The sequence below is a fragment of the Lepidochelys kempii genome, chromosome 1 (assembly GCF_965140265.1).
Source record: "Lepidochelys kempii isolate rLepKem1 chromosome 1, rLepKem1.hap2, whole genome shotgun sequence".
In the NCBI taxonomy this organism is placed as follows: domain Eukaryota; kingdom Metazoa; phylum Chordata; order Testudines; family Cheloniidae; genus Lepidochelys; species Lepidochelys kempii.
In genome coordinates this window covers 158,408,368-158,433,642 of record NC_133256.1, presented here as the reverse complement: position 1 = coordinate 158,433,642, position 25,275 = coordinate 158,408,368, and the positions used below count along the sequence as shown (strand labels likewise).

General features: G+C 38.1%; 1 protein-coding gene across 1 annotated transcript in view; it reads right to left on the bottom strand.

Moving 5' to 3' along the window:
- DSCAM (DS cell adhesion molecule) overlaps positions 1-21,117 on the bottom strand; it is a 632,908-nt gene extending 611,791 nt beyond the window's left edge. Inside the window, exon 1 of the mRNA XM_073360366.1 lies at positions 20,835-21,117. Coding sequence (XP_073216467.1) covers positions 20,835-20,877 — 43 coding nt within the window. The 5' untranslated portion in view covers positions 20,878-21,117. The remainder of the gene's footprint in view (positions 1-20,834) is intronic.
- Positions 21,118-25,275: the final 4,158 nt, after the last annotated feature.

Genomic DNA, 25,275 nt, shown 5'->3' with positions numbered 1-25,275 from the left:
TTGAATAAAACACACAATTTCCTTCTAGGTATACTGTATTTAAAAGAGATGTGGGCATGGTCTGTTAGGGCTTTTAAAAATATTTCATAGCTAAGCAGGAATGCATGGAGTTATTGACCTTCCTTATAATGTTATTTACTAATTTGCCACCATTTCTTGTTTGTCTACTGGACAGAGAGTCACCTGTTATTTTTTTCTCACTCTTAGAATGCGGATTTTTTGTTGGTTTGTTTTTAGGAATGATTTACTGGCGTAGAAACTTTATCAGTCATTAGTACCTATTTAAGGTACTTATATAATCCCCATTGCCATGGCATCTGATTGCCTCATAGTTTTTATTGTGTTTATCCTCTGTGAGGTAGGAAAGTACTTGTGACAGGTTTCAGAGTAACAGCCGTGTTAGTCTGTATTCGCAAAAAGAAAAGGAGTACTTGTGGCACCTTAGAGACTAACCAATTTATTTGAGCATGAGCTTTCGTGAGCTACAGCTCACTTCATCGGATGCATACCGTGGAAACTGCAGCAGACATTATATACACACAGAGATCATGAAACAATACCTCCTCCCAATGGGGTGGGAGGAGGTATTGTTTCATGATCTCTGTGTGTATATAATGTCTGCTGCAGTTTCCACGGTATGCATCCGATGAAGTGAGCTGTAGCTCACGAAAGCTCATGCTCAAATAAATTGGTTAGTCTCTAAGGTGCCACAAGTACTCCTTTTCTACTTGTGACAGAGGCCCATTGGTACCAGCTGGCAGAGGGTTCACTAATCTGTGACAGCGATGCCTAATAGGTCTGACAAACTCACTACACTTAGCACACCCTGTTCATTGTATTTATTCATAAAGAATATCATGTAAAGTATCTATAAATGCTTGTCATACTGATTCTCATAACCATTGTAAGATGTACGTACAGATGATATTTAAGGACTTCTGTATATGTCCTGAAAATATATTTTAGAGTCTATGTCCCAGGCAGGGTTGACAGGTTCTGCCAGAGAAAGGGATACATATTCACCTGCCTGCCTATGTTCATATGTAGATTAAGCATTGTAAGCCAACACAGTGGAATTCCAGTTTGCATATGGAGTCAACACATGTATGTAAAGACATCATGGAGCCAGCATACCAGGAAGGTAACCACGGGGGTCATCCTGACTCTGGGGATAAAACTATGAGCTTGGGGAAACAGAAGGAGAAGCGAAAGGACATTTTGTGATCCATTCACTGAGGAAACCCCTTGAAGAGTGGGAAGTGTTCATGAATGCTTGGATCCTGGTTGAATGAAAACTAGCTAGCTCTGCAAAAGACTGAATCCATGGGGTGGGAAATCTGCTTTATTCATAAGTACAGACCCAGGCTTGCATGTTATGTTTTATAACATTTTGCTTTCCATTATCCTTATTCATTATCTCTTAAATCTTAGTCTTTCATAATAAATTTAGGATTATTTTCACTATAAATATACCTCAGGGCTGTGATGTTATAAAGGACCTGATCCTGAGTTGTACTAGTCAAGGTGTGTACACACTGTTTCCTTGTGGACAACAAACCCAGTAATTTCTGTTAGTGTCCAGCGACAGGGGTGGGATACTTCAGGGGGACTCAGGTGCTAGGATACACCACCTACTGTTAACCTGCAAGGCAAAGTAAGGACTGGTGGAGGCCTACGGAAATTGAATAGCTAAGGGGCTGGTGGTATCAGGGAAGTGACACCCAGTTAAGCATCAACAGGTTTTCCTCTCAGTGGAGGCAGATATTAAGGCAACTGACAGTCCCCAGCCCTCTGAGAGAGCATCAAAGCACTATTATCCCCAGTTTTACAAATGGGGGCACTGAGGCACATATCTTCTACAATTTGTGTGATTTGTCTAAGATCACACAAGAAGATTGTGCCAGCATAGGGACTTGAACCCAGCTCTCCAAGTTTTAGTCTATGCCCTAACCACTGGACCATCACTCCACCGCTTAATCAAAAAAACACACTAGTAAAAAAATGAAGTGTAAATATGTCTAATGAAGAATTCCCTCAATTAGTACTCAATTTAATACATGTTAATTGTAAGAAAAACAATGTGTACATCTGTTGAATATTACATATGCACAGTAATATACATCCCAATTAATTACATCAGTCACATTTTTCTTATTTCAGTTTCCAAGATTTCATCAATTATAAGCTTTCATTAGATCGCATAAGTGATAATGAGCCACAGATCAATAGAACTAAAATGTTAGTAGCAGCACTATGTATAGTTTTTCAATCAATATGCCTAAGAGCCTGTAGATATTAACTGAAGTTTGTTGTTGTTTTACAGTCATGAATAAATACCCCCTCATATCATATGTACCCCCGGATTCTGTAAAATTTGTACTCTATATTTTTGAAAAGGTAATTTGTTAAAGACTCAGATATTTCCCAATTTCATATCTTGCCCAATCTTTGTGCATTGTCTTAACAGATGTGCACTGAGGATATAGTCCCCAAATTTCTTGATTTCTTTCCAAAGGGGAGGTAGGTACCATAAGCCTTTTGTCCTATCTTAAAATGTCTGTGTTATCTATACCAAGGATTTAAAATACTGGGTTTAAGTCATACTTCATATCCAGCTGATTTCTTAATTAATTGGGTGAGTTTGTGTCAGAACACTTGGATCTTTAGGCAAAATCCCAAAACAGCTTGATCTTGGCCAGGTGTTAAATGTACAGTATTTGATAATTCAGAGTTGATCCTACCTAAGGCATGGGAGTGCAATATAGCCTATGCAAAATAAAATCACACCGATTTGTATTTGTTAATTATGAAGTGCTCAAAAGGGAAGTACACATTCCATTGCTCCTCATCCAGCATAAGTCTAATATCTTGTTCTTGAGCTTTGTGGTATTTTTTTTAAGTATGGTAATCAATGTGTCATTTACTCTAGACAAGTAATTTTGGCTTATGATTTAAGCAGAGAAAACTCAAATATACATAAGTCTCAAAGCATTTCCTGCTTTGTTTACTGTTTATAAAATACCTGTTCATTTTGAAATCATAGATATCTCTATGGGAGAAGTTATATTTGGCCTTCAGTTGTTAATACTGCGCCTTTAGGTGTTAATATTTGTGATAGCATCATCCAAAAAGAAGGCATGAATTTGTGCCAGTTCTTTGAATTCAGTACTTGCACTTATAGTTGTCTGATCCTGAATAAATCCCAGCAGATGTATTAGATACATCTATATATGTATTATGGATCCTTTACCTGGGAAACTATGCTAGGAACTACTGCCTTACCATTGCAGTCTGTGGAGGGAAGCAGTATGGAGCGGTGTTTGTATGCGATAAGGGTGGAGGAGGGAAGACTGGGACTGTCAGGAGCCAGCCCTGACAGGACTTTTTAGAACTACCTATTTGTTCCTTCCTGCACATGTCACATATGGAGTGACCAGAGTGGAAGGCAGTCACTTTAGCTCAGTAATGGCAGAGCAGGTTGGCTGGGGCCCCAGGTAAGCAAGCTGGGGAAGGCTTTGAGATACTAAAGTATAACCAGTAAGCCATGTATCTTTGCAATTTTGTCAAAATATCTGTCTGCCTGTCTTGTCCCTTGAGATGGGAAGACTGTTCGCTCTTTAGGAAAGGGAATGTGTCTCTACAGAGTACTTAACACCTGACTGGACACTACCATGATACAAACAAACAGTAAGCTGTTGTGCTGGTATTATTTATATCCTGTCATAGCCAGAGGTTGTCCAGGTATGTGCATGTTGAAATTATACATCAGACTGTGTTTTTGAGGCTTTCCAAAATAATTAATTTTGATATTTTGTCTGATAAATTTATTTGCTATAGTTTCTAGAAAAATTTAACTGGTCCCAGGTGTAAAATTTCCAGTTAATAAAATTAAATCACTCCAATATTCTTTTCTGTGGCAATTTCATTGATCTGCTCTTTGATCTCTTTCTTCACCAGAAAAGGTTTCTAAATATTGTCTAATTTTTTTAAACCAGCTTGAGATCAGTATAGACAAAACTTGAAAGAAATATTGACTCTGTGGAAGCACATTTATTTTGATTAAGTTAGCTCTTCCAAGAAAGGCCAGAGGTAAGTTGTGCCAGCTGTTTAAAACCAAGTTGGTTTTAGCACAACATAAAATTGAATAAGATCAATTTGTGCATCTTGGAGGACAGATTTATTCTGATTATTTACATTTGTGAAATGACCAGTTGATTGGGAAGAAAAATCAAGTAAAGTAAAGGGTGAGTTTTCCTTCTTCCAACCCATGTATTTGTACTGACAGGAAGTCATGAGATGGAACTGTGTTCTTTAAGTGAAGTACAGTGATTTAACTCTGTTTAACTTCACTAAATAGTATAAGTTGTGAGCAAAGTGGGCTATCTTGTGCTTCTGCTCATTGATCATAATTCCAAGTCTGTTTAGCTGTTCTGGACAGCAGTTGCTTGTTTTACTATGGAGATGACAACTATTTATGAACTAAAAAACAAGAATTTGCTGCTCATTCCTATATAGGATATACCGATATCTATCCTATGCCACTTTCTGTCTCCCTTGCCATCATTGGCTCAGCATCAGTTGAGATCAGGGGGAGATCAGTTCCTTGCAGTTCACAATAACCATTATATATGTAGGAGGAAGTATGAAGACTCCAGATAGATTCCTAGGCAGTCACCATTGGCCAGAAGGATTGCAGCTACAACACTTCACTTTGGAGAGCAGGAAAGATTAGGGGAGTGGTAAATAAAGAAGAGGACAGATCACTGATACAAAGTCATCTGGATCATTGGCAAACAATATGTGATTCAATATGGGTAGGTGTAAACATATACATCTATGAACAAAGAATGTAAGCCATACTTAAAGGAAGGGGAATTCTATTCTGGGAAGCAATCACTCTGAAGATGATTTGGGGGTTGCAGTGAATAATTAGCTGAAAAAGAACAATTTAATAAGGATGTTGATATATTGGAGAGGGTTCAAGGAGTTAAACCTATTTAGCTTAAGAGAACGTTAAACGGTGACTTGACTACAGACTAAGTATCTACATGGGGAACAAATATTTGATAATGGGCTCTTCAATCTAGCTGAGAAAGGATAACATGATCCAGATGGAGAACTGAGGCACAAAGACTAAATAGCTTGTCCAAAGTAACACAAAGTAATTGTTGATTTTTTTTTGGTGAGAGACACGATTTCAGCTGGGGTTGGACTCAGTCTGGTGATGGCATGAGAAGCTCCAGCTCAGTGCATTTCAACCCTTTTCTGATTGGTTGCTCAGCCCAAGGAGGTGGAGAAGTGGGTCAGGCAGCCAGTCAGAAGTGCTGCAGGCAGATTTCTCCCTCCTCATGGCAACCAGAAGCCACTCTCACAGGAGGGGCGGGAGTTAAAGAGCCCAGCAGCTCAGGGAAGCTCTACCCCCTCCTCCTGTCCTGTGAATAACAGGGATGGACAGTTCATCTGCTAATTCCCCCAGCTCCCAACCGGGGAAGGGGCAGAGGAGTGTGCAGAACCACTAGAGTCACATATACCCCAGGCTGGAATGGGAAGAGGGGACCCAGCTGAAGGTCCCCTAGGCGTGGGGGGGGGCGGGGTGAAGAACCCTTCAGGAGGAGAGAAGGGGAGGCTGAGGAAGCTGGGGGCTGGATTAATTGCTGGATAGAGGATGCACAGAAGGGGAGCGCCTGCACCAAAATCACCTTACCCAATACTTTTGGGAGAATTAGCAACGCTAACTGTCTTTCTTGTCTCTCTCACTCACACAGTGAGGGTTGGGCGGGCGGGGGGGGAGAGGAGGGAATCAAGAAAGAAAAAGAAAACCACTAGATAGACAGATATATAGACAGACTTTTTGTGGTCCAACTCATGATTTTTGATCTCTTGACGTTGGTAATACTGCAGTATGCAATACAAAAACTCACCTGTATATTTTTCAGAATTTGGGGAGGGAAAAAAAGTTGGCTTGAGATAGTATTGAATATTGTTTGTACATCATACTTTTTGCAAGTCTGGGTGCACGTAATGAATGAGTTCTAGAGAAGGGTGGTGATATTAAACACACTTCATTGTAGTTCAGAGGCAGATTGTCACTACCCTACTGAGTTTACTACAAATATCTGTAGCAAAAAGACTGTCAACTTTACCTGATAAAGTCAAGCAAACTGAGCAGAATTTACATATTCCCTTGATTTCTGAGATGCCTATCTTTTGTGTTTTACTGCAGTATTGAGATTGCTGAACTAAAATACAAAGTGGGGGTCCGATCCCAAAGGGACTCAAATCTTTCTCCAATATGTAAACATTCTCTCTCATTGAAATAAAAATATGCCTCTGTTTAGAATGGTGAAAGGCTCTTCACTGCTAACACGAATATGGAAAATATTTGCAAAGCAGCTTCCCAGATTTTGGAAGGTGGGAAGGGGATTATAGGATGGTGTCACCCTTTCAACCTCTCATTCCTCTTCTCATTCTGCCCTGCACCATTGGAAAAGACAGGCTAAAATATCTTCCATTTGCCCTCCCTGCATGGTTGCCTGAAAATATCTAGATTGTAAGCTCTTTGGAGCAGTAACTCTCTATAAGGGATTCTTTACACTCAAGCTTATTCTGTTTTTACTATATACTATGGAAATATAGAACTGAAGGGGAGCTTGAAAGATCATCTAGTCCAATCCCCTGCATCATGTCAGGACTAAGTATTATCTAGACCATCCCTAATAAGAGTTTGTCTCTAACCTGTTCTTAAAAATCTTCAGGGATGGAGACTCCACACAACCTCCCTAGGCAATCTGTTCCAGTGCTTAACTACCTTTTCAGTTAGGAAGTTTTTCCTAATGTCCAACTTAAATCTCTCTTGCTGCAATTTAAGCCCATTGCTTCTTGTCATGTCCTCGGTGGTTCAAGAGAACAAGTTATCCTACTCCTCTTCACAACAACTTTTTACGTACTTAAACACTTATTTGTCCCCCCTCAGTCTTCTCTTCTCCAGACTAAACAAACCCAATTTTTTTTCCAGTGTTTTCTAGACCTTTCATCATTTTTGTTGCTCTCCTCTGGACTTTCTCCAATTTGTCCACATCTTTCCTGAAGTGTGGTGCCCAGAGCTGGACACAATACTCCACTTGAGGCCTAACCAGTGTGGAGTAAAGTGGAAGAATTACTTCTTATGTCTTGCTTACAATGCTCCTGCTAATACATCCCAGAATGATGTTTGCTTTTTTTGCAATGGTGTTACACTGTTGACTCATATTTAGCTTGTGATCCACTATGACCCCCAGATCCCCTTCCGCAGTACTCCTTCCTAGGCAGTCAGTTCCCATTTTGTATTTGTGCAATTGATTATACCTTCCTAAGTGGAGTACTTTGCATTTGTCCTTACTGAATTTCGTCCTATTTCAGAGCATTTCTCCAGTTTGTCAAGATCGTTTTGAATTCTAATCCTGTCCCTCAAAGCACATGCAACCCCTCCCAGCTTGGTATCATCTGCAAACTTTATAACTGTACTCTCTATTCCATTATCTAAATCACTGATGAAAATACTGAACAGAACAGAACCCAGAACTGATCCCTGCGGGATCCTACTCAATATGCCCTTCCCGCTTGACCTTTAAACTCTGATGATTACTGTCTGAGTAGTTTTCCAACTTGTTGTGCACCCACCTTATAGTCGGTTCAACTAGGCAATATTTCCTTAGTTTGTTTATGAGACAGTCATGTGCAACAATACGAAAAGCCTTACTATATACCATACTATACATACATAAGTATAGTTAAAGCAGCGCATCCACCCAGTGTGAATGCAGTTATATTTATATAAAGGTGCTTATGCTGGTTTAAGTTATTCCCGTAAGGGAAGCAGAATAAATTGCACTGGTATAAGCAACTTTATACCAGCATAACTGCATCCACACTAGGAGTTGTTCTGGTATAACTATTTCAGTAGAAAAGTTACAAATCTAACCAAAACAGTTAGATCAGTATAAAAACTGTGGGTAGGCCAGGCCTTACTATGTGGTTGTATTATTGTGACTAGCATAATGTAGCCTCCATCTCAGCCGGGACCTCTAAGTGCTACTGAAATACAAATAATTATAAATGAAAATAAGGGTCTCCCAAGCTGAAGGTTTTGCAGGTATCCAAACTGTATAGCTACTTTAGCTTCTGTTGTGATTAACAGGTACACTGGAAAGTATAGAGGTGTTGGGGGGTTTTGTTGTTGTTGTTGTTCCGGCAAAACCTCCTCTGCTCATGTTAGTGCCAGTGCGTGGATTTTCTCATATTAGTTGTGTGGTGAGATATTAAAATCAACTATTGCTATATGACTCTGCACTGTAAAGACCAGATGTGGAAAGGGGCTGTCGAGCAACAGCACTTTAATTAAAACTCCCAAGTCTCTAATCTTCCTCCCTCTTTTGATTTGTACTTGGTTAAAAAAACAAATAAAGAACAAAATACCCTATTAAATCATGGAACAGCTACCTTCCGGGCTAAGTTGTTTTATGGACAGCCTGGCAGGGGTTGAACACCACTTAAGATGGGTTTCACAAATGGTTACTAGCTCTCCAGGTAACAAAGGGGTAGGGATGTGTAGGACCCAATATCCCCATTGCTTTGCTCTACCTTGCTGCAGCTGGGGTTCAGAAAAGGGAGATCCCCATATACAAAGCTTGGCAGCTCTTTGTTAAATCTGTCTCTCACACTTCCCCTGGGAGGCAGTTCAGTAGGATTCTCTCAGTTGGAAAAAAGATTTTGCAGTATAATTGGAAATTAAAACAAAAGACTTAAATTACAGGGTAAAGCAACCTCCTGAGCTACCACAACCCTTCCTGAACTCTTACAGACACCGCTGCTCTACAGTGGCTGCTAGAATAAGCCACTGGTGTCTACACATGTTATTGTCCTATCCTGACAAAGATGGAAAAAGGCCGCAATGAAGCCAAAATGTCCCCCTTTTAAATGCAAATATGTGCTACAAATTAACTTTAAAAGCCAACAGTGTCGTCTGTTTTATTTATGAAGATTCTTTGAAGATCACTCAAAAAAAAAAAAAGGGAAAGGAACAAATGCAGCTAAGTGTTAATCTTTTAACTGCACTGAGTTTATGAATTCAGTATATTCTGTGTTCTTCTCTTGCTGGAGATTATCTATTGTACTTGACATGTAAAAACAAAACCTTGATAAAACAGAGGAGGTGGGGTTTGGTGTGGGGGATCCTGACACAATCAACAAACAAACATTGTCCTACAAAGAAAAAAAGTCTTCTGGACTCAAGCATTTCAGCTTTGGAAAGGGAAGGTATTGCTATGAGGAAATGCACACTTAGAACAGGAATAGGCACAGTGATGATCTAGGAGGAACACAGCATTTATTTTTCTTGGGAGCTTATGAAAAGGGTGTGAATAATAAATATCAGACAACTCTTTTCCCCATTCTGTTTTATCCCTCTCCATATAATTCAGTTCAACTAGGGGGAGCCACATTTCAGGGCCTCGTAATGAGGGTAGGAAACAAAAAGGCTTCTCCTCCCTTTCCTAATGTCAAAGAGAATCAATGGTGTTTTCTGTTTTAAAAGCACTATCCACAGGAAAAAGCAAAAGCCTCGTATCAGGCTGCAAACAGGGGCGCTAAAAGCACAAGGCATTCAGGCAATGGAAAATGCATTCAGAGCGTTTAGCACACGGGATTAATCGAATTATAATTTAATCATCTGATCAAACACTAATTAGCATAATCACTTGAGGGGGAAAGCTGCTAGAGGAACAGATGAAGGAACAATTTAGGCACCCAGCACATTAATGACGCAAGATCGTGCACAGATGACTTTTTAAAAAAAAAATAAAATAAAAAGGAAATTGAGGTCTGTAGTGCTGGAGAAGAAATTTAAGTTTGTCGTCTGGATTGCATGTTATTCTTGAACCCTGAAGAGATGTTGTTAGAACCAGATTTGCCATGGCTATGATTTCTTAATTTAGACAGTCCCCAAATCCCAAGGACAGTTCTGCACAAGATTATCACAGGAAGATTTAAGAGTAGGCACACATTTTAGCCCATACAATTTTATCATAATCATCTCCAACCTTATTCTGAGAGTCTCCTCCCCCCCCCCACACACACGAGTGTTTAAGGATAGTTCACTTGGATGACCTTCATGGATACAGTAAAGTATTAGTGTCCTCTTACAAACCCTGCATTGGTAGTAATTAGTCCAACGCTTCACTGCTTGCTTTTGGTGGCTCAATTAAAAGGGGGGGAGGGAAAGAAGACCCATTAAGTGAGGTTCTCTGTGTAATAAAATAGCAAAATTTGGTTGTAAATCCATTTCAGTTATAAAAGCAGAAACAGCAGAAAATTTCCTGAAGCAGCAAAACATTAAGCATACCCTTGATGTTTACCTGAGTAATCAAGTGACACTCATTTGTATGGAGACAGTGGGGGAAACGTAGTGACATAAGGAAACCTGGAAAATATTTTAAATAATATTTAAAAAAAAAACTATTTTGTTTGTTTTATTCTGACAAAAGATGGGATTTGAGTTATTTTTAAGGCAACTAGTTAGCCTTTTCAAATTGACTGTTCTAGTTGAGTTTAGTACTACTAAATATAGGGATGTGGGAGTTTATTATATGTTAGTGAGCAAGCCCTGAATGAAAGAAATTCCCTACAGTACAATATAACCTAGCAGAATAATTAGGTGCTACCTACATTTTAAAGATTCCAGATCATAAGGGATAAACTGTGAGCTAATTTAAATTGACTATATCCCCCACTAAGGACCTCTATCAATAATCCTTTAGGTGTCTCAAAATAACTTTACATTAATAAAAAAGGCAACCAATTACAATACAGCGGCCATTATTTTCCCTACTATTTCTCCACATTATGCTTAGAGGGGATGCTATTTTAAAATATATGGTTCAGTATGCACAATTTAAGAACCACACCCCAAAGTACAGTATTCATTTTCTGTAGTGGAAAATTATTACGCCAAAAACAAAATCTCAAGGGCTAAAAGTAATATGAACATTATATTAATCTAAAAATAAAATAAAGAGCTGAATTTTCTCAGTTTCTGCAGATGTGTCACTAAAGATCTCTTTGTGCTAAAGGAGCTGGTACAATTCAACTGACTTGTTTTGCTGCTGATCTAGAGAGAAGCACCCATGTTGCAAACATTCCTGGATTTAAATCAGTCATTCATGCAGCAACAGACCAGTAGCCCACTTAGTTGTAGTACAGATCTTTTGATGCATGAGCTACAAGACTTTTAGAATCTTTTTTTTCCTGAGTTTTTAAATACTTAGTTTAACTCTACACTTGTTTTTACTACATGCTAATTAAAAAAAAAATAATCAGATAAACTCAGGAGACTATGTCATCTTAGAACAATCACATTGGGGGAAAAGAGAGACAGACAGTGGGGAAGGAACAGCTGGTAACACAGTTTGAGACTACTGCCAAGGTCAGAGATAACATGGTACATGAACAACAAAAATTCTTTTCCTTTTGGCTTATCGTTACACAGAAATCTTTAGCCAGATAACAGCATCCCCTGCTGGTATCACCAATGTACCTCTATACTCTGCAGTCTGCTGTTTATTCAAAGAGAGCTGCCAGTATTTTGCCAGATCATTTTATACAATAACTCAATGCTTAAGTTATTCATTTTCCGGTTCCTATCAATTCACTGTAGATAAGACCTCCTCACAGCAGATATATATTACTTCAAAAATATATATTTTAAATAACTTTATTTAGGTTGCAAAGTCAAATAGTAGAAGATTAGGAAATGCCAGATTTATGGTTGCCCATGCAACCTCATTCTGCCCCTTTGTGGACCCATGCCATGTATTAAATGCAGCAGGGCTCTTATGGGAAAAATAGTAAGTGATCATGTAAGAATAGACTAGCAACGCAGCAGACTTTTACCACTTCTGATACCAGACTAACTGCATCAGCTGGCAGCAGAAGGCTGCTATTTCGCTCCCCCCCTCCCAAAAAAAAAGCTGGCTAAAAGTACTTTTCATAATATAAACAAATAAGTGAAAATAAACCCAAAAGAAAATACACAACCTCAACAAATCTGCAAATACTATGATGTGAGCCTACCATTATCCTGTTCCCTTTGCTTGTAGGCCTTACCTGTTTGCTTCTCTTCCCACTTCCTCTCATTTTGATTATAAGCTTGTTTGTACAGTGCCTAGCACAATGGGGCTGTGATCCAGATTTGGGCTTTTGGGTCTACAGCAGTAGAGACAATAATAAAGGAGGAAAGGGATGTTGCTTGGTGCCTAGAGAAGAGGGAAATTATTTCAAGCATGCAGCAAGAGTGAGAGGAAGGAGAGAAAGGGAATCTTCCTAGATAGTGAAGCTAAAGTGTGGACTGAAATTAAAAAAGGTGTACCAAAAACACCACCAGAAACACCTAAAATAACGCACACCTTGGTTAGGTGTGGACATTGTTAATGGGTGGACATTATGACATAGCATCATTAAGTTTCAGTTTTGCCAAATGTTGTGCCTGTAATCCAACAACTTCCAGCTCACCAGGCCCAGAGGGATGCACAGTTAAACAAAACTTTAAGGCAGCTAGACAGAAACAAACCATTAGAGCAGGGCATGGTTTTTAGTGGTAGTGGGATTTGGTACAGTGCTCCTGGGTCCCCTCTGAGGATAAACCAGGATGGGCTTTTTCTGTATAAAATGTGGCCCTTGTATATATCTAAAACTGGCCCGGATTAATAACTCCCTTTTTTCCTCTTTCACCACCATTAGCCTGACCTAACAGAACAGCACGTTGTACTTCCCCTCTCTAGCACATGTCCTGCTCTCCTGTATGGCTGGCCCTCTCAACCAGCTTATATCCTTGGGTTCACACACCTACACCCCACTTAGACTCTCATTTAATATCACAGAATGATGCTACTAAACAACTGGTGGCCTCAAGTTAGTTAAAATATGCTCACCATGAAGATACTGCTTAAGAGCAACACTGAAGCTAACAAGCCAGTGCCAACCTCCATCAAGTCCCTTCATACTGTGGCAACGAAAAAACGAAACAGCGAGTGCAGCCACTCTGCATTGGGAAAGACAGAAGTCCTTAGTGTGCAGACTTCAGCATAGGTCAATCATTTGCAAACACAACATGGCAGCATTTCTTTTCCCTGGAATTCACACCCTGGGAGATGCTTGTCGCAGAATTGCTCTGTCTATGCTTTATCTTTATAATTGCCATAGCTATGAGTAAAGATGCACAGACACCAAATTATTCAAAGCTTCAATGCAACACGTTTTAATTCAGATCAGAACGTATTAACAATGCTATCTGTCCCATTAGAATATTGCTGGTCACTCCAGAAATCATGTCTCTAATTTCTTAGTATACAATAACAGCCACCTTTTAAAGGCTGTGTGTTTGGTTTTTGTTTAAATTATTATTTCTTTTACTCTTTCCTTAAAAGATATTGGAAAAGAAATCTGTGGGAATATTACTTTTCAATATTTGCTGACAGTACAAAGCGAGAGGTATCATAATTTAAGACAAACATTCAGTACAGGATTAATGTGTAATTAAGTGTAAGGAGGCAGCAGCACCTAAAGTTGGACTTTGGAGCGAGCATCCTGTTTTTCCATACACAGTAGTTTCCAAGCCATCACACCTACTGTATATAATTTTGTCCCTGCTTGTAACAGTGACAGCGTTAGATTAACAACTGTGTGCTTGGTCCTCATTTTAGGTGATGCAGAGCACGTTCAGATGCCTTGAATGGTATTTCATCAACATAGCCTCTGAGCTGCTGCACTCCCATTTGTTTGCATCTGGCTTTGTAGCTGCCATTTAAACATGGACCATGAGTGTCACTCCCAGTGGTGTTCCTGTGCTCCACTGTGTTCCTGAGCTCATGTGTGGTCTGCCCTTCTAGAATGTTCAGCAGATAGCCTGATCAGTGATTCAGCACAGTTTGCTGCACTGCTCTCTCCCTGAGTTACTAGGAAGCTCCAGGGATGCAGGCGTTTAGTATGGAGGTGACTCTCATTCTCAAAGCCACTGCATTTAAAAATGGCTTTCTATAAATAAGACTGCTGGCTCATTCTTAAATCTTACTCTCTGCCTCCTGAGTAAAAATAACTTAAATCGGGACGCAGGCAAGAGTCATTAATCTCTGTCATTCTGACTATCCATCCACTAGCCTTCCTTTCTTCCTATCTCAATGTCTATGTCCTTAATATCTGTTCTCCCATTTCACTATGACATATATTTATGCAGACTGTTTTCTCTTTTTCTGGTAATTAAGCCATTACTTTAAAGGGGGGAAAATATTTAGAAAGTCATGAAAAATGAATGACATATGATAGCTGGAGAGCAGTGTGAAAAATCAATGGCAAAAAACACCAGGTAACAGCAATCTGTGGAATGTGTGGTTTACTATTAAAGATAATTTTCTTCAATAGTTTTTTGTGATACGAAAGGCTCTTTTGTTGAAGATACCAAGCTTTAAATGTGGTTCCTATAAGACAGTGTAGGCCCATGAATTAATGAAATGAGATGTCTCATATAAGTAAATAAGCAAGGTTAAGAAGCTGGGGTTTATTTTATGGAATAATATAATTGTTCTCTGATCAAGGAAATGAAGCTTTCAACAGACCACAAGAAAAATAAAGCACATGTTAAAATAAATAAAGACCATGTCAACACATCGAGATCTTGAAAGATCTCAAACTACATTTTGAAACAAATAATGTAACAGACTTCACCCACTCATTCACCTTGGAGTAGGTATTCAGGATCTTGTAGTCCGCAGTACATTGGAGAACCTTATTGCTCAAGAAGGTTTTGTTGCTACTTTTACAAAATTATGGTATCAGAAACTGTATAAGGAATAATAATTTTTAAAAAATCAAATATTCTGCAACTTAAAGTAATCAGGGCAAGATAATAAATCCCCACACCTTTTAAAGGAATTTTCATTTTGCCATGCTATAGGAATTGTAATACTAAATCAGAAACTGTGTCATTCTTAAAGAAAAGATTCCACTCTAACAATAGCCAGTACAAGATTCTTCAACGCAAGCTGTAAAGCCCGCGTGATGGACAATGCATACAATAATCTGCCTTTAGCGGAAGTTTCTTCCTAACCCCGTGTGAATAGTTTGCCTATGATCTGAATAATTAGCAAAGATACCACTTTTAAACAATAGAGCTAATTAGAAAATGGATTTCCTGTCCCATAAAAGATTTAAAACACACCACACACACACACACACTCTGAATATAGAAAAAAGCCAGAATTTCCAAATTTCTCACAAAACAAAATTGAGAAGAAAAAAATCAAGGCATTTTATCTTGATTCATTTTACATATTTAGTTTCAATTTTGACATTTTATTTTTTTTAAAATTATATATAAAAGAAAGTAATTTTTGAAAAAGAGTCACGGGGGGGGGAGAATCAAAACTTTCCATTCTGAAAATGTTGAAATCGGATGTTTAAAAATTTGCAAAACATTTTTTCTAATTTTTTTTCCAAAACACCATTTTTTTTCAAAATTACTAGAACTGGTACAATTTTACAACAAATGTCAGATTTGTTGAAACACCACCTTCTGACAACCATTTTGACAAAAACAATATCAACTAGTTCTACAAAATAATGCTAATCCTAGCTAGTGCAACTGCCAAAAACGTATTGGCTGTTCTGGTTCAGAGTTTTGTACTGGTGCCCATCCCTGTAGTATCTGATCACTTATAATGCCATGTTTTGCAAACGCTTTTGAAAATCATGCCATGCATTCCTGGCCCTGCTATAGACCCCTTTTATAACACTAATCAAGTCAGTAACTTCTGACTCACCTTCTTGAGCTTCGGGGTGCTGAGAGAGGCTTACTCCAAGATTTTCAAAATTGGGGCCATAAAGTTAAGCTCCCAAATCCATAATTTAGGCACCTAAATAGATGGCTTGATTTTCAAAAATGCTGAGGACCCATTAGCTTAAATTTAAGAAAAGGCCTGATGTTTGATGGTGTGGGGAGTTGAATGGTACCTCTATAAATGACATAATTTAATACAGTGTGGAACTGCTGAGTGTAGGCAGGTTAAAATCAACCAATCAGCTTCAGGCTATCCGTTAGCTTTCCCACTCACCAGTTCCTCTGACCTTTAATACCCCAAAAGCCTGATGCTGCACCACTGAAGAGAAGGGATTTTTACCACGGTCTTCAATAAATGCAGAATCAAGCCCCAAGTTCTCATTACAGCTTATTGCCATTTGTGGAAATCAACCTCATTTTAAACTTTAATATAAATGTAGCCTGTAGACGTCTTGTCATTAATAATTGTTATTCAATGTTCACAGGAGGAAAAGAAAACAGAATAGTGATCTCTGAAAATTAAAGGGATAGTGACCCTGCAAGACAATCTACCTTCATAAATCCTCCCTTCAGTAACTGTTTATTCCCACTGTTGTTTTGAAGCGTTGCCAGTCTTGTGTGGTTTGCTGCCCACTAGTGTCCTGTGACACTGACACACTAACATGCAAGCAGCAAGTCGTAGTATCTCAGTTTGTGTTTGGTGAAGCTAGTCAGGAATTCTTAACGTTCAGTAGTTGCTATATTCTGGAATATTACTATTACTAAAAACGTAAAGAAGGGAAATGAGCTCTCTTTTAAAGTGGAGGAGCAGATTTCTGTTGCACTCCATCTAGCTTTCTGGTTAATGCAAATTGCATTTTAATCACTCAGTGACCAACTAATATTTATTGTAAGAAAAGAATTAAAAGCCTCAGAAGTAGCAAGGTCAAAATCAATCAGTATGATTGTGCTATCCACAAATACATTAATAACTATATATCAGCACATGAAGTATCTTACTACCTGAGAGCAAGGCTTTGGCTACTCAAGCTATATTTTGATGTCACGGCTATTCAAAAAAACCTTCCATTGGGGGGGAAAGCCCCATTTATTTCAGTAAAGGTGTTAGCCTTCCTGTTTGTTTCTAGCAGTACCGATCACTGTTTCTTGTGGCAAGTATTCCTAGTACCCCTGTTGTACATTCTTACAGTTTGTCTACTCCCTCTGCCCCCATCCCAATTTACAGTCTGGCTCTTGTCCCACTTACAGTCTGATATGCTAGTAAAAACTCCTTTGATTTATCAAAGATGGACATGTGCACACTGGAATTCATGCATTACAGATACAAAATGGAAATCATTTTAATGGGAATTTATTTTTAGTATCAGTTGTACTGTATTGGTTACATCCTGGTGTTCCATTGATTTCAACACAGATCAATGGACCACAGGCAAACAAGAGTTGCTGTGGAAGAGAAGCCTGCAAATGGTTTCAGCATATTTACGTCAACATATTAAAATGTTACCAAGAAATACGGACATTTAAATACACAGAGCAATAGCATGTCTAATACCACATTTTAAATAAGCCAATGTATCGCATGGGTGCAGGAATTCTGAGATGTTTAAAAAAAAAGTTTGACCTTTCTGATTTTTTTCCATAAAGTAATCAATAAAATATGCCCATACCCATTGGGATTGACTATAGTGGATTTTTTCCACTTAGATCAATCATTTTAAATGCTTGCTTCAAGAATATTCTAATACAGTAACCCAGAAGGTAAATTTCTCAGTGTGTTGCTCAGGGTTATAACTGCATGACTCACCTTACCATCAGTTGGAGCTATGCAGCTTAATTCACTGTTTAGAAAGGGTACCCCCATCTTCTCAAATGGCTTGACTGTATTTATGGTTAATAATACTTTTTATCCATGTTTTAAGAAACCAAGTGTTAATAAATAAAATCAGTAGTTAGAAATAACAATTGGGGTTAGAATTTAGAAATTTGTCCAGGAATCCTATTATTTGGCCATTGCAGCGTACTAATATTCTATTGCACTCATAAGTAAGATACTTTACAGATAGTAAGTCCATCCAATGAAGGTGCCATTTATTGTGATGAGATTTATTTGTGCTGAGAGATTATAGGGAGATATGGGGGCCAATCCTGCTGTCCTTATTCAGATGGCTCCCAGTAACTCTCCAATAGAAATTTTGCCGGATAGAAAGATTGCAGGATTGGGCCCCATGTTTGTTAAATAAAAAAGAAAAGAAATTAAAACTAGCAGTTTTACATGATATACTAGATTTTTATTTCATTTTATAATATATCTAGAACATAATTAGATGCCACACACACATGGGTGCAAGAGCACATGTGTGTTGTAAGTAGATTTGTGCATTTCCCAGGGGGCTTCTGAAAGGCAGGTGGGTAACAGCAATAACAGAAGTCAAGCTTCAAGAGTTAATTTTTATACAGCATCATAAAAGAGTGCCACATATTATATAAAATAATCTACCTTAAGGCAGACCAATTCAAATAAATGTGTATATAATATTTGCATTTGTGCATACTGTATTTTCCTTCAAACACCGAAGTATTAATCATTTTCAAAATATCACCAAAATCTTACTAGAGTCATGTGAATAGTGTATTTATTCTAAATTCAACAGTGTAACTGAAAGCACAATGTAAAAGTAACAGTGAGCATTTGATGTTTTATATGCAGCCAGACACTACCTCAGGAAACACTTATCATATTATGAGAATACATGTATATTTACCCTTAGCACCCCTAAATGCAGAAGTATCATCTTCCCAGATTTTATGCTGGTATACATACCCTGTGGTGTGTACATATAAGAATCTGCAATACACACACACACCCCTACCTTACTATCTTATAATTTTCAATGATATAGTAAATAATGTCAAAATATCCCATTTTAACCAGTTTTTAAGTTAATAAAGATTCACTGAACCATCCATTAGCTATTTCTAGTGTTGTAAGATTTAAAAAATTGTGGTGTATATGTACCATGTATATATATACACGCGCACACACACACACACACACACACACACACACACAGAGTGTATGTATATCAGCATAAAATCTGGGAAGATACATGTATCTTCTGGGTTTAGAGTGTTAAGGATAAATATGTATTCTGAGAATTTTTTCTGTTTGATTTTGGTCCACACTTGTGAATGTTGAAACTGTGACATTGCTGCAGACTACATAAATAAATGAGAGAAACTGTTTTTCATACAATTTCAACCTTAAAAGGAAAACAAGGTTAATGTATTATTCTTCAGAATTGCGGGTTTTATTTTATTTTTTTTCAGGTAGTCTACCTTAAAAGTATGCAATTTAAATGGGTGTGAATTGGTGTGTGTGCAGGGTACGTATGTATCGGTCTTTTAAAGACATACAATTTTTGGACACAAATGTTGCAGTTCTAATTTTCTATGCAAATCCTTGTTTAACTGAATAGCCCTGATAAGCAAATATACTTTCACAGTGATCCTGTGTTATTAAAAGCAAATCTTTTCTCCAAGATATCTGCTTGCAGAGGATACAAAAAAGGCATAGTGCCATCTGACAAAATAAATAAATACATTCTTAATGCCAGAACTTTTTGCAATGTCTTACTGCTAGGAGGATTTCAAAATAAAAAAAAAGTTTGGGGGTTATTTTGGTCATTTTGCATTGTACAGTATACTGTGCATAAAAACATACCTCTCGATACATTTTCTTTACTCCCTTACTTTCCTTCCTGCTTCATCTCTTAATGCCTTAATTTTATGATATTTCTATCTATTCATACTGGATTTGCTTTGCCTATCAATGTATTTTCCCATCCAGTATCTACCTAAGCAGATGTGAAGGCGCTCTCATCCAGCATTTATTTGTCACCCTTTGCTTGGAGCTTCAATTATATTTGCATCTTCCAGGAAAAATTTTGCACTTTACCCTGAGATTATCCTTCATTCAAGCAACATTTTTTCTATTCTGTCTGGTTTGTCTATTTTGAAAATTGTGTGCTTAATCTTTCTATTTTAACTGTCTGTGTACAATTTTAGGCAGAGCTATGTTCTCAAATTTGAAAACAGGAAAGAAAAATAATGGGAATAACTAGCATCACAATATATACCATAATTTGTTTTCTATCCTTAAAGATACTATATTTATGTACAATTTACCTAAGTGTTGTATAATTCAATATGCACCTTAGGATGATACATAGTTAGTCTAAGTATTAAATATATAAAACCTCACCTGTATTAATAACATTAAAAACTGTGAAAACATTTATCTATTGCAGAGGAGTACACAAATAAGGGTTTATTCTTCACGGTCTTTCCATTGTTATTTCCCCTTCATAACTTTGAAATTGACTGAAAGAGTCTTCAACCTTTTTTAAGATGATGTAATGCTTATCAGTGCATATTTTTACATAAATGAGTGTGTTGAACACATAGCAGGTATCTTCTCAGAGAAATGATGGCGAGAGAAAATTTAAAAATATTTTCCCTTAAATAAAAAGCCTGCATTATTTTGGTTAAATCCCATGACAATTTAAGCATTGAAATATAAAAACATGAAAACAAAATCAAAATCCAAAAGCTTAATATACAAGCCCTTCAAATTCACTCAGTATGCTCTTACAGATTGATGCTCTGCTTGGCAAAATTCTGTACTTTTTTCAGCCAAAAAAGAAAAATTGCATCTATCCCTATTTCACCAAGCACAGTTTTATTCTGAATGAGGAAGATAATATATAGTAACACACTTAGGTTATGGGCACTTACTTTGCTAGGTAAGCTAGTTTAAATGATTACAGAGCAATTTCTTCCTTCTCCCCACAGCTGCTAACAACCAACGTGATGCTTTAAACACAAAAGATAAAAAATCATCCAATTCCCTTTGACACCTTTCCCAATTAGCTGAAATTAAATGAATCACAAACTAAATGATTATATTGCTCACCATTCAAGATGCTCTGGAACAAGAAGATAGCCAATATCCACATGCCCCTGCTCCTTTCTATCCTCCCAGCTATGTGCTTTTAGCTTTCCACTCTTTTCCTTGCTTTCTGTTTCCCTGTTTGTCAACTGCAAGGTTAAAGCTGCAAGCTAAGAGGAAAGATCAGTCCAGCTTATTTTGCTGGTAGCAGTGTAGCTGCTTGGAGAATGCGTGTATGTGTCTGATTGTCCTTAAAGCAAGTGATCTGTCTCTCCTTTAGCTTCTGTTCTCCACTGACACTTGCTTACTGGCTTTCTGTTTCAGAAAGATGCAGCTAAAGGAAAAAGGGAGGCGGGTGCTTTAAGCCCAGGTGTGTCGTTAGCTCAGGGAGACACCAGCAGGTTTGCAGAGGCAGGTCTGCAGGTGAAAAAATCCTCCGATGCAAGCATAAGATCATCCCTGGTAATATCCAGCCCAGATCTGCAGAAACCAGGCTGCATATACACCACCCTTCAACCACCACATCCAGGCAGCAAGCAAGCAGACAGGCACATCTTTCCTCTCCTACAGATTTAATCACATTGATCCCTCTGCTAACCTTCTCTGCCTCTGAGCAGAACAGAGGAAAGTATTAACCCTATCACAAGCCTCTGTCAATTTTAGCCCTCTGCAGTCTTAAAGCAGCAGAAAGTATCCATAGCCGGGGGGAAAAACTAGACGAATAGAAGAACATAGTAGAATATGATACATTTCTATAGTTGGCTGAACTGCGTCCGTTTGGCATGAGCTGAGTTTTATATGACTAATGTGTTGACAAGTAGTAGGGGGTGGCACTTCTGGAAGGTCATAGCCTAGACACAGAAAGAAGCATGTGAAATAATTTACTGAGATTCTTAACAAAATAGTAAACTCCATTTCCAACACTTTTAAAGCACCCACTACAATTAGGCTTTGAAGAGTTTCTTTACTGTGGGACCTGATTTTGTTTCCTCTTTTAGAAAAACTAAATTGCAGCCTCACTAACAACTATCTGTGCTTCTACCTTGTCTTTCATGATGTGACAGTCAATCAAAGAGTAGAAACGTTAAAATAACTAGAATCAACACCGTGAACTACACCGCAGCATTAGCAAGTTCAAGATTTGTGTTAAAATTAGTGAAACAAAAAAAAGTCTTATTTATTACTGGTCTGTAGAATCTTGTCTTGTCCCAAAGGGAGCTCTGCAGGGTACGAGCTTAAAGTGGGGACTTGCACACAACACATCAGTATTAAAAAACACCTGCTTTGTGGTCTTAAAGATGGCAACTTGGCAAGACCCAGCCTTGCTCACTATAGTGCAACCCAAGAAAGGATGCCCCAAAATAAGACAAAAGGATGAATATAGCCAGAAATTTCACTAGTATAGCCAGACAGGAAATATACACAGTCCAGAGACTTCTGTGGTACATTAGTAACCAACCGAAAATCGACTCAACAGTATCAGAAGCATGATATAAGGTCCTCCAGTTGTAATTCTTAAGGAAGCTAAAAACCAAAATGAAAATCAGCGAAGTGCATCAGGGACAAATGGTTCATTTTCTGCATCATGTTATAGCTGGGGTTGTGGTCAGGAAAGGCAGAAGAACCTCAGTTCTTCAGTTTAAAGTAGTATAGCCGGGCGTAATAGGGGGCAGGAGCTAATTGCTCATGGGGTTAAATGGGGAAAAGTGTTTCCTAAGTAGAGTGGAGAATACTGGGTGGAGACAAGCCCAGGTTGGGGAGGAGGGAGGAAGGGCAAATATTTATTTTAAAAAGCCAGTTTGCTTTGATGGGATTCAATACCCTGAATATTAATATTTCCATAAATTGTTTTCGTAGTTTGCAAAAGCATTGCTGATAAGCAAAATCTAATGAATACTCCTGTGAATGAGTTTTGGCAAAGATTTGGGCCAGATTTGTTCATGCAGCCATCTTTGAATTGCTTTGTTTTCCTTCTTTTTGTTTCTGTTTCAGCCAACCAATCAGAGAACAGAAACAATGCCACATGATCACCCATACGAGTATGTGAAATCATAGGTAGCATGCACTCTTTCAAGTCTGGATGCCAACAATGGCCAGCCTCATCATTTGGGATTTAAGGTGCATTAGATTTTTATCCAAGGGGAAGAATTTTTATTTTTTTGTAGTATTAATTTGCGAGGGGTGTCTTTTAGTATATTTTACTGTAAAGAACATTGTGGATTAAGGATATGGAAAAGCAATTTTTTTTTAAATCTTACCAAAAAAAATCCAAGAATTTTCCAGAAAAATGTCAAAATGTATATTTGTGTATATATATATATTTTACACACACACACACACTATAAATTTATAATATAAATTGGTCTTTTCTGGAAAATCAAAATAGCTTCTATAGTTCCTCTGTGGTCCTTCATCACATCCCCTCTATCAGACAGAAAAGCTGTTTTAGGCTCCATCAGAAAGGCCACAATCAAAGCAAGATCATTAGATGAAATTCAACCCTGTGTAGAAGGCCAGCACAAGCCCTATCCACCACATAAATACCTCTTAGTACTTGAAAACAGGGCTTTAGTGGGATGTAAGGGACACACAGATCTCATGCTCACCTTCTGCACAGGACGTGAATATCACCCTTACTCTAACTTTCAACGATCACCTTACAGAATCTAAGGAGCATATCCTCAGCTGGTGAAAACTGCAATATGTCTGTCCACTGACTTCCATAGAGCTATGACAGTTTGCACCAGCTGAGGATCTGCCCCCTAGACTTTTAAACACTTAGCATTCCAGATGATGTTATATTATAGAACATGAAAGCAGCAAACTATCATAATGGGAATTCATTAAGACCCTGAAACACTTAGGCCAATGGATTCCAACGGAGCATCTAGAACAGCAAAACATTTTCTGACCATTCTGCCCACACATATTCCAAATATGGTGTGCCTGGACCAACACAACCTAAGCTAAAAAGACTACTAAATCCAGGACAAAAAGCACAAAATTCAGCATTCTGAATAACAAATACAAGAAGGTTTAAGTGGTAAGGTCAGCAGACTAGCCTGACATCCTTTATATACTCTGTTCCCATTCTTGATAGGAAGTATTGTTGTTAGATACTTGATTTTGATAGCACATCCAACAAATGACTACAGCAATCTCATAGACTCAGTCTTTGAGGCTAAAAGGGACCATCATAATCATCTAGTTTGACCTGCACATTGCAGGCCACAGAACCTCACCCATCCACTCCTGTAATAAACCCATAACCTCTGTCTGAGTTACTGAAGTCCTCAAATCATGATTTAAAGAAAGGTGGACTCAAAATGACTACAAAGAAGATTGAGTAGGTTGCTGTATTCTAACTGGCTGAACATCTCATGTTCTAATAAGAAATATAAGATTGGACCAGTCTTACTAAGATGATTTATCGGGTCCCGAAGTAAAATTCCCTTTCCTTTATGGACAAAGATATGAGGACCTATCTACTATAAGCCAACACTGATTTGGTCCTCAAGGACTGCTGTGAAAACCTTTCACAAAGACTGATTGGATCAGATATAATAGAGATAATCAACCTAGTCAGATGTAGGGTAATGTCATGGTCCTAAGGCTTTAAGAAGCTCACCCAAATCTCTTCCACTGGAGAGTTCAACAATTCGAATGGAGCACCTCACTGCAGTTTATTACATGTACCTGGTTTCCCAATTCAACTTCTAAAAGGCCAGGATAGTATTTAGAGACAGGGCTGAATTTACTATGAGAAAGTGGTAAGAAGAGTAGAGAAGTTAACATGGGAGAAAAAACTAGATGAAGACGACGACAGACCTCCAGTGATCATTACCATGGGTCATTCATCTCCCAGCTTCTGAAACTTTTTTGCATCTTTTGGTCATTATTGATTATCAATTTCTCATCTAGGTAAAAGTAACCAGTACAGGTGCAAAAAGAAAAGGAGTACTTGTGGCACCTTAGAGACTAACCAATTTATTTGAGCATGAGCTTTCGTGAGCTACAGCTCATTTCATCGGATACATGTATGTATCCGATGAAGTGAGCTGTAGCTCACGAAAGCTCATGCTCAAATAAATTGGTTAGTCTCTAAGGTGCCATGTGGCACCTTAGAGACTAACCAATTTATTTGAGCATGAGCTTTCGTGAGCTACAGCTCACTTCATCGGATACATGTATGTATCCGATGAAATGAGCTGTAGCTCACGAAAGCTCATGCTCAAATAAATTGGTTAGTCTCTAAGGTGCCACAAGTACTCCTTTTCTTTTTGCGAATACAGACTAACATGGCTGTTACTCTGAAACCAGTACAGGTGCAACTCTAATAGAAACAGAGCTAACATTAAGGGCAATCTTTACAAATGATATTATTTACCTGTCTTGATGCTTTGAGTACCATTGAAAAGAGTTACAATTCTTTCAACTGAAAAAACCCAAAATGGCAATATATACT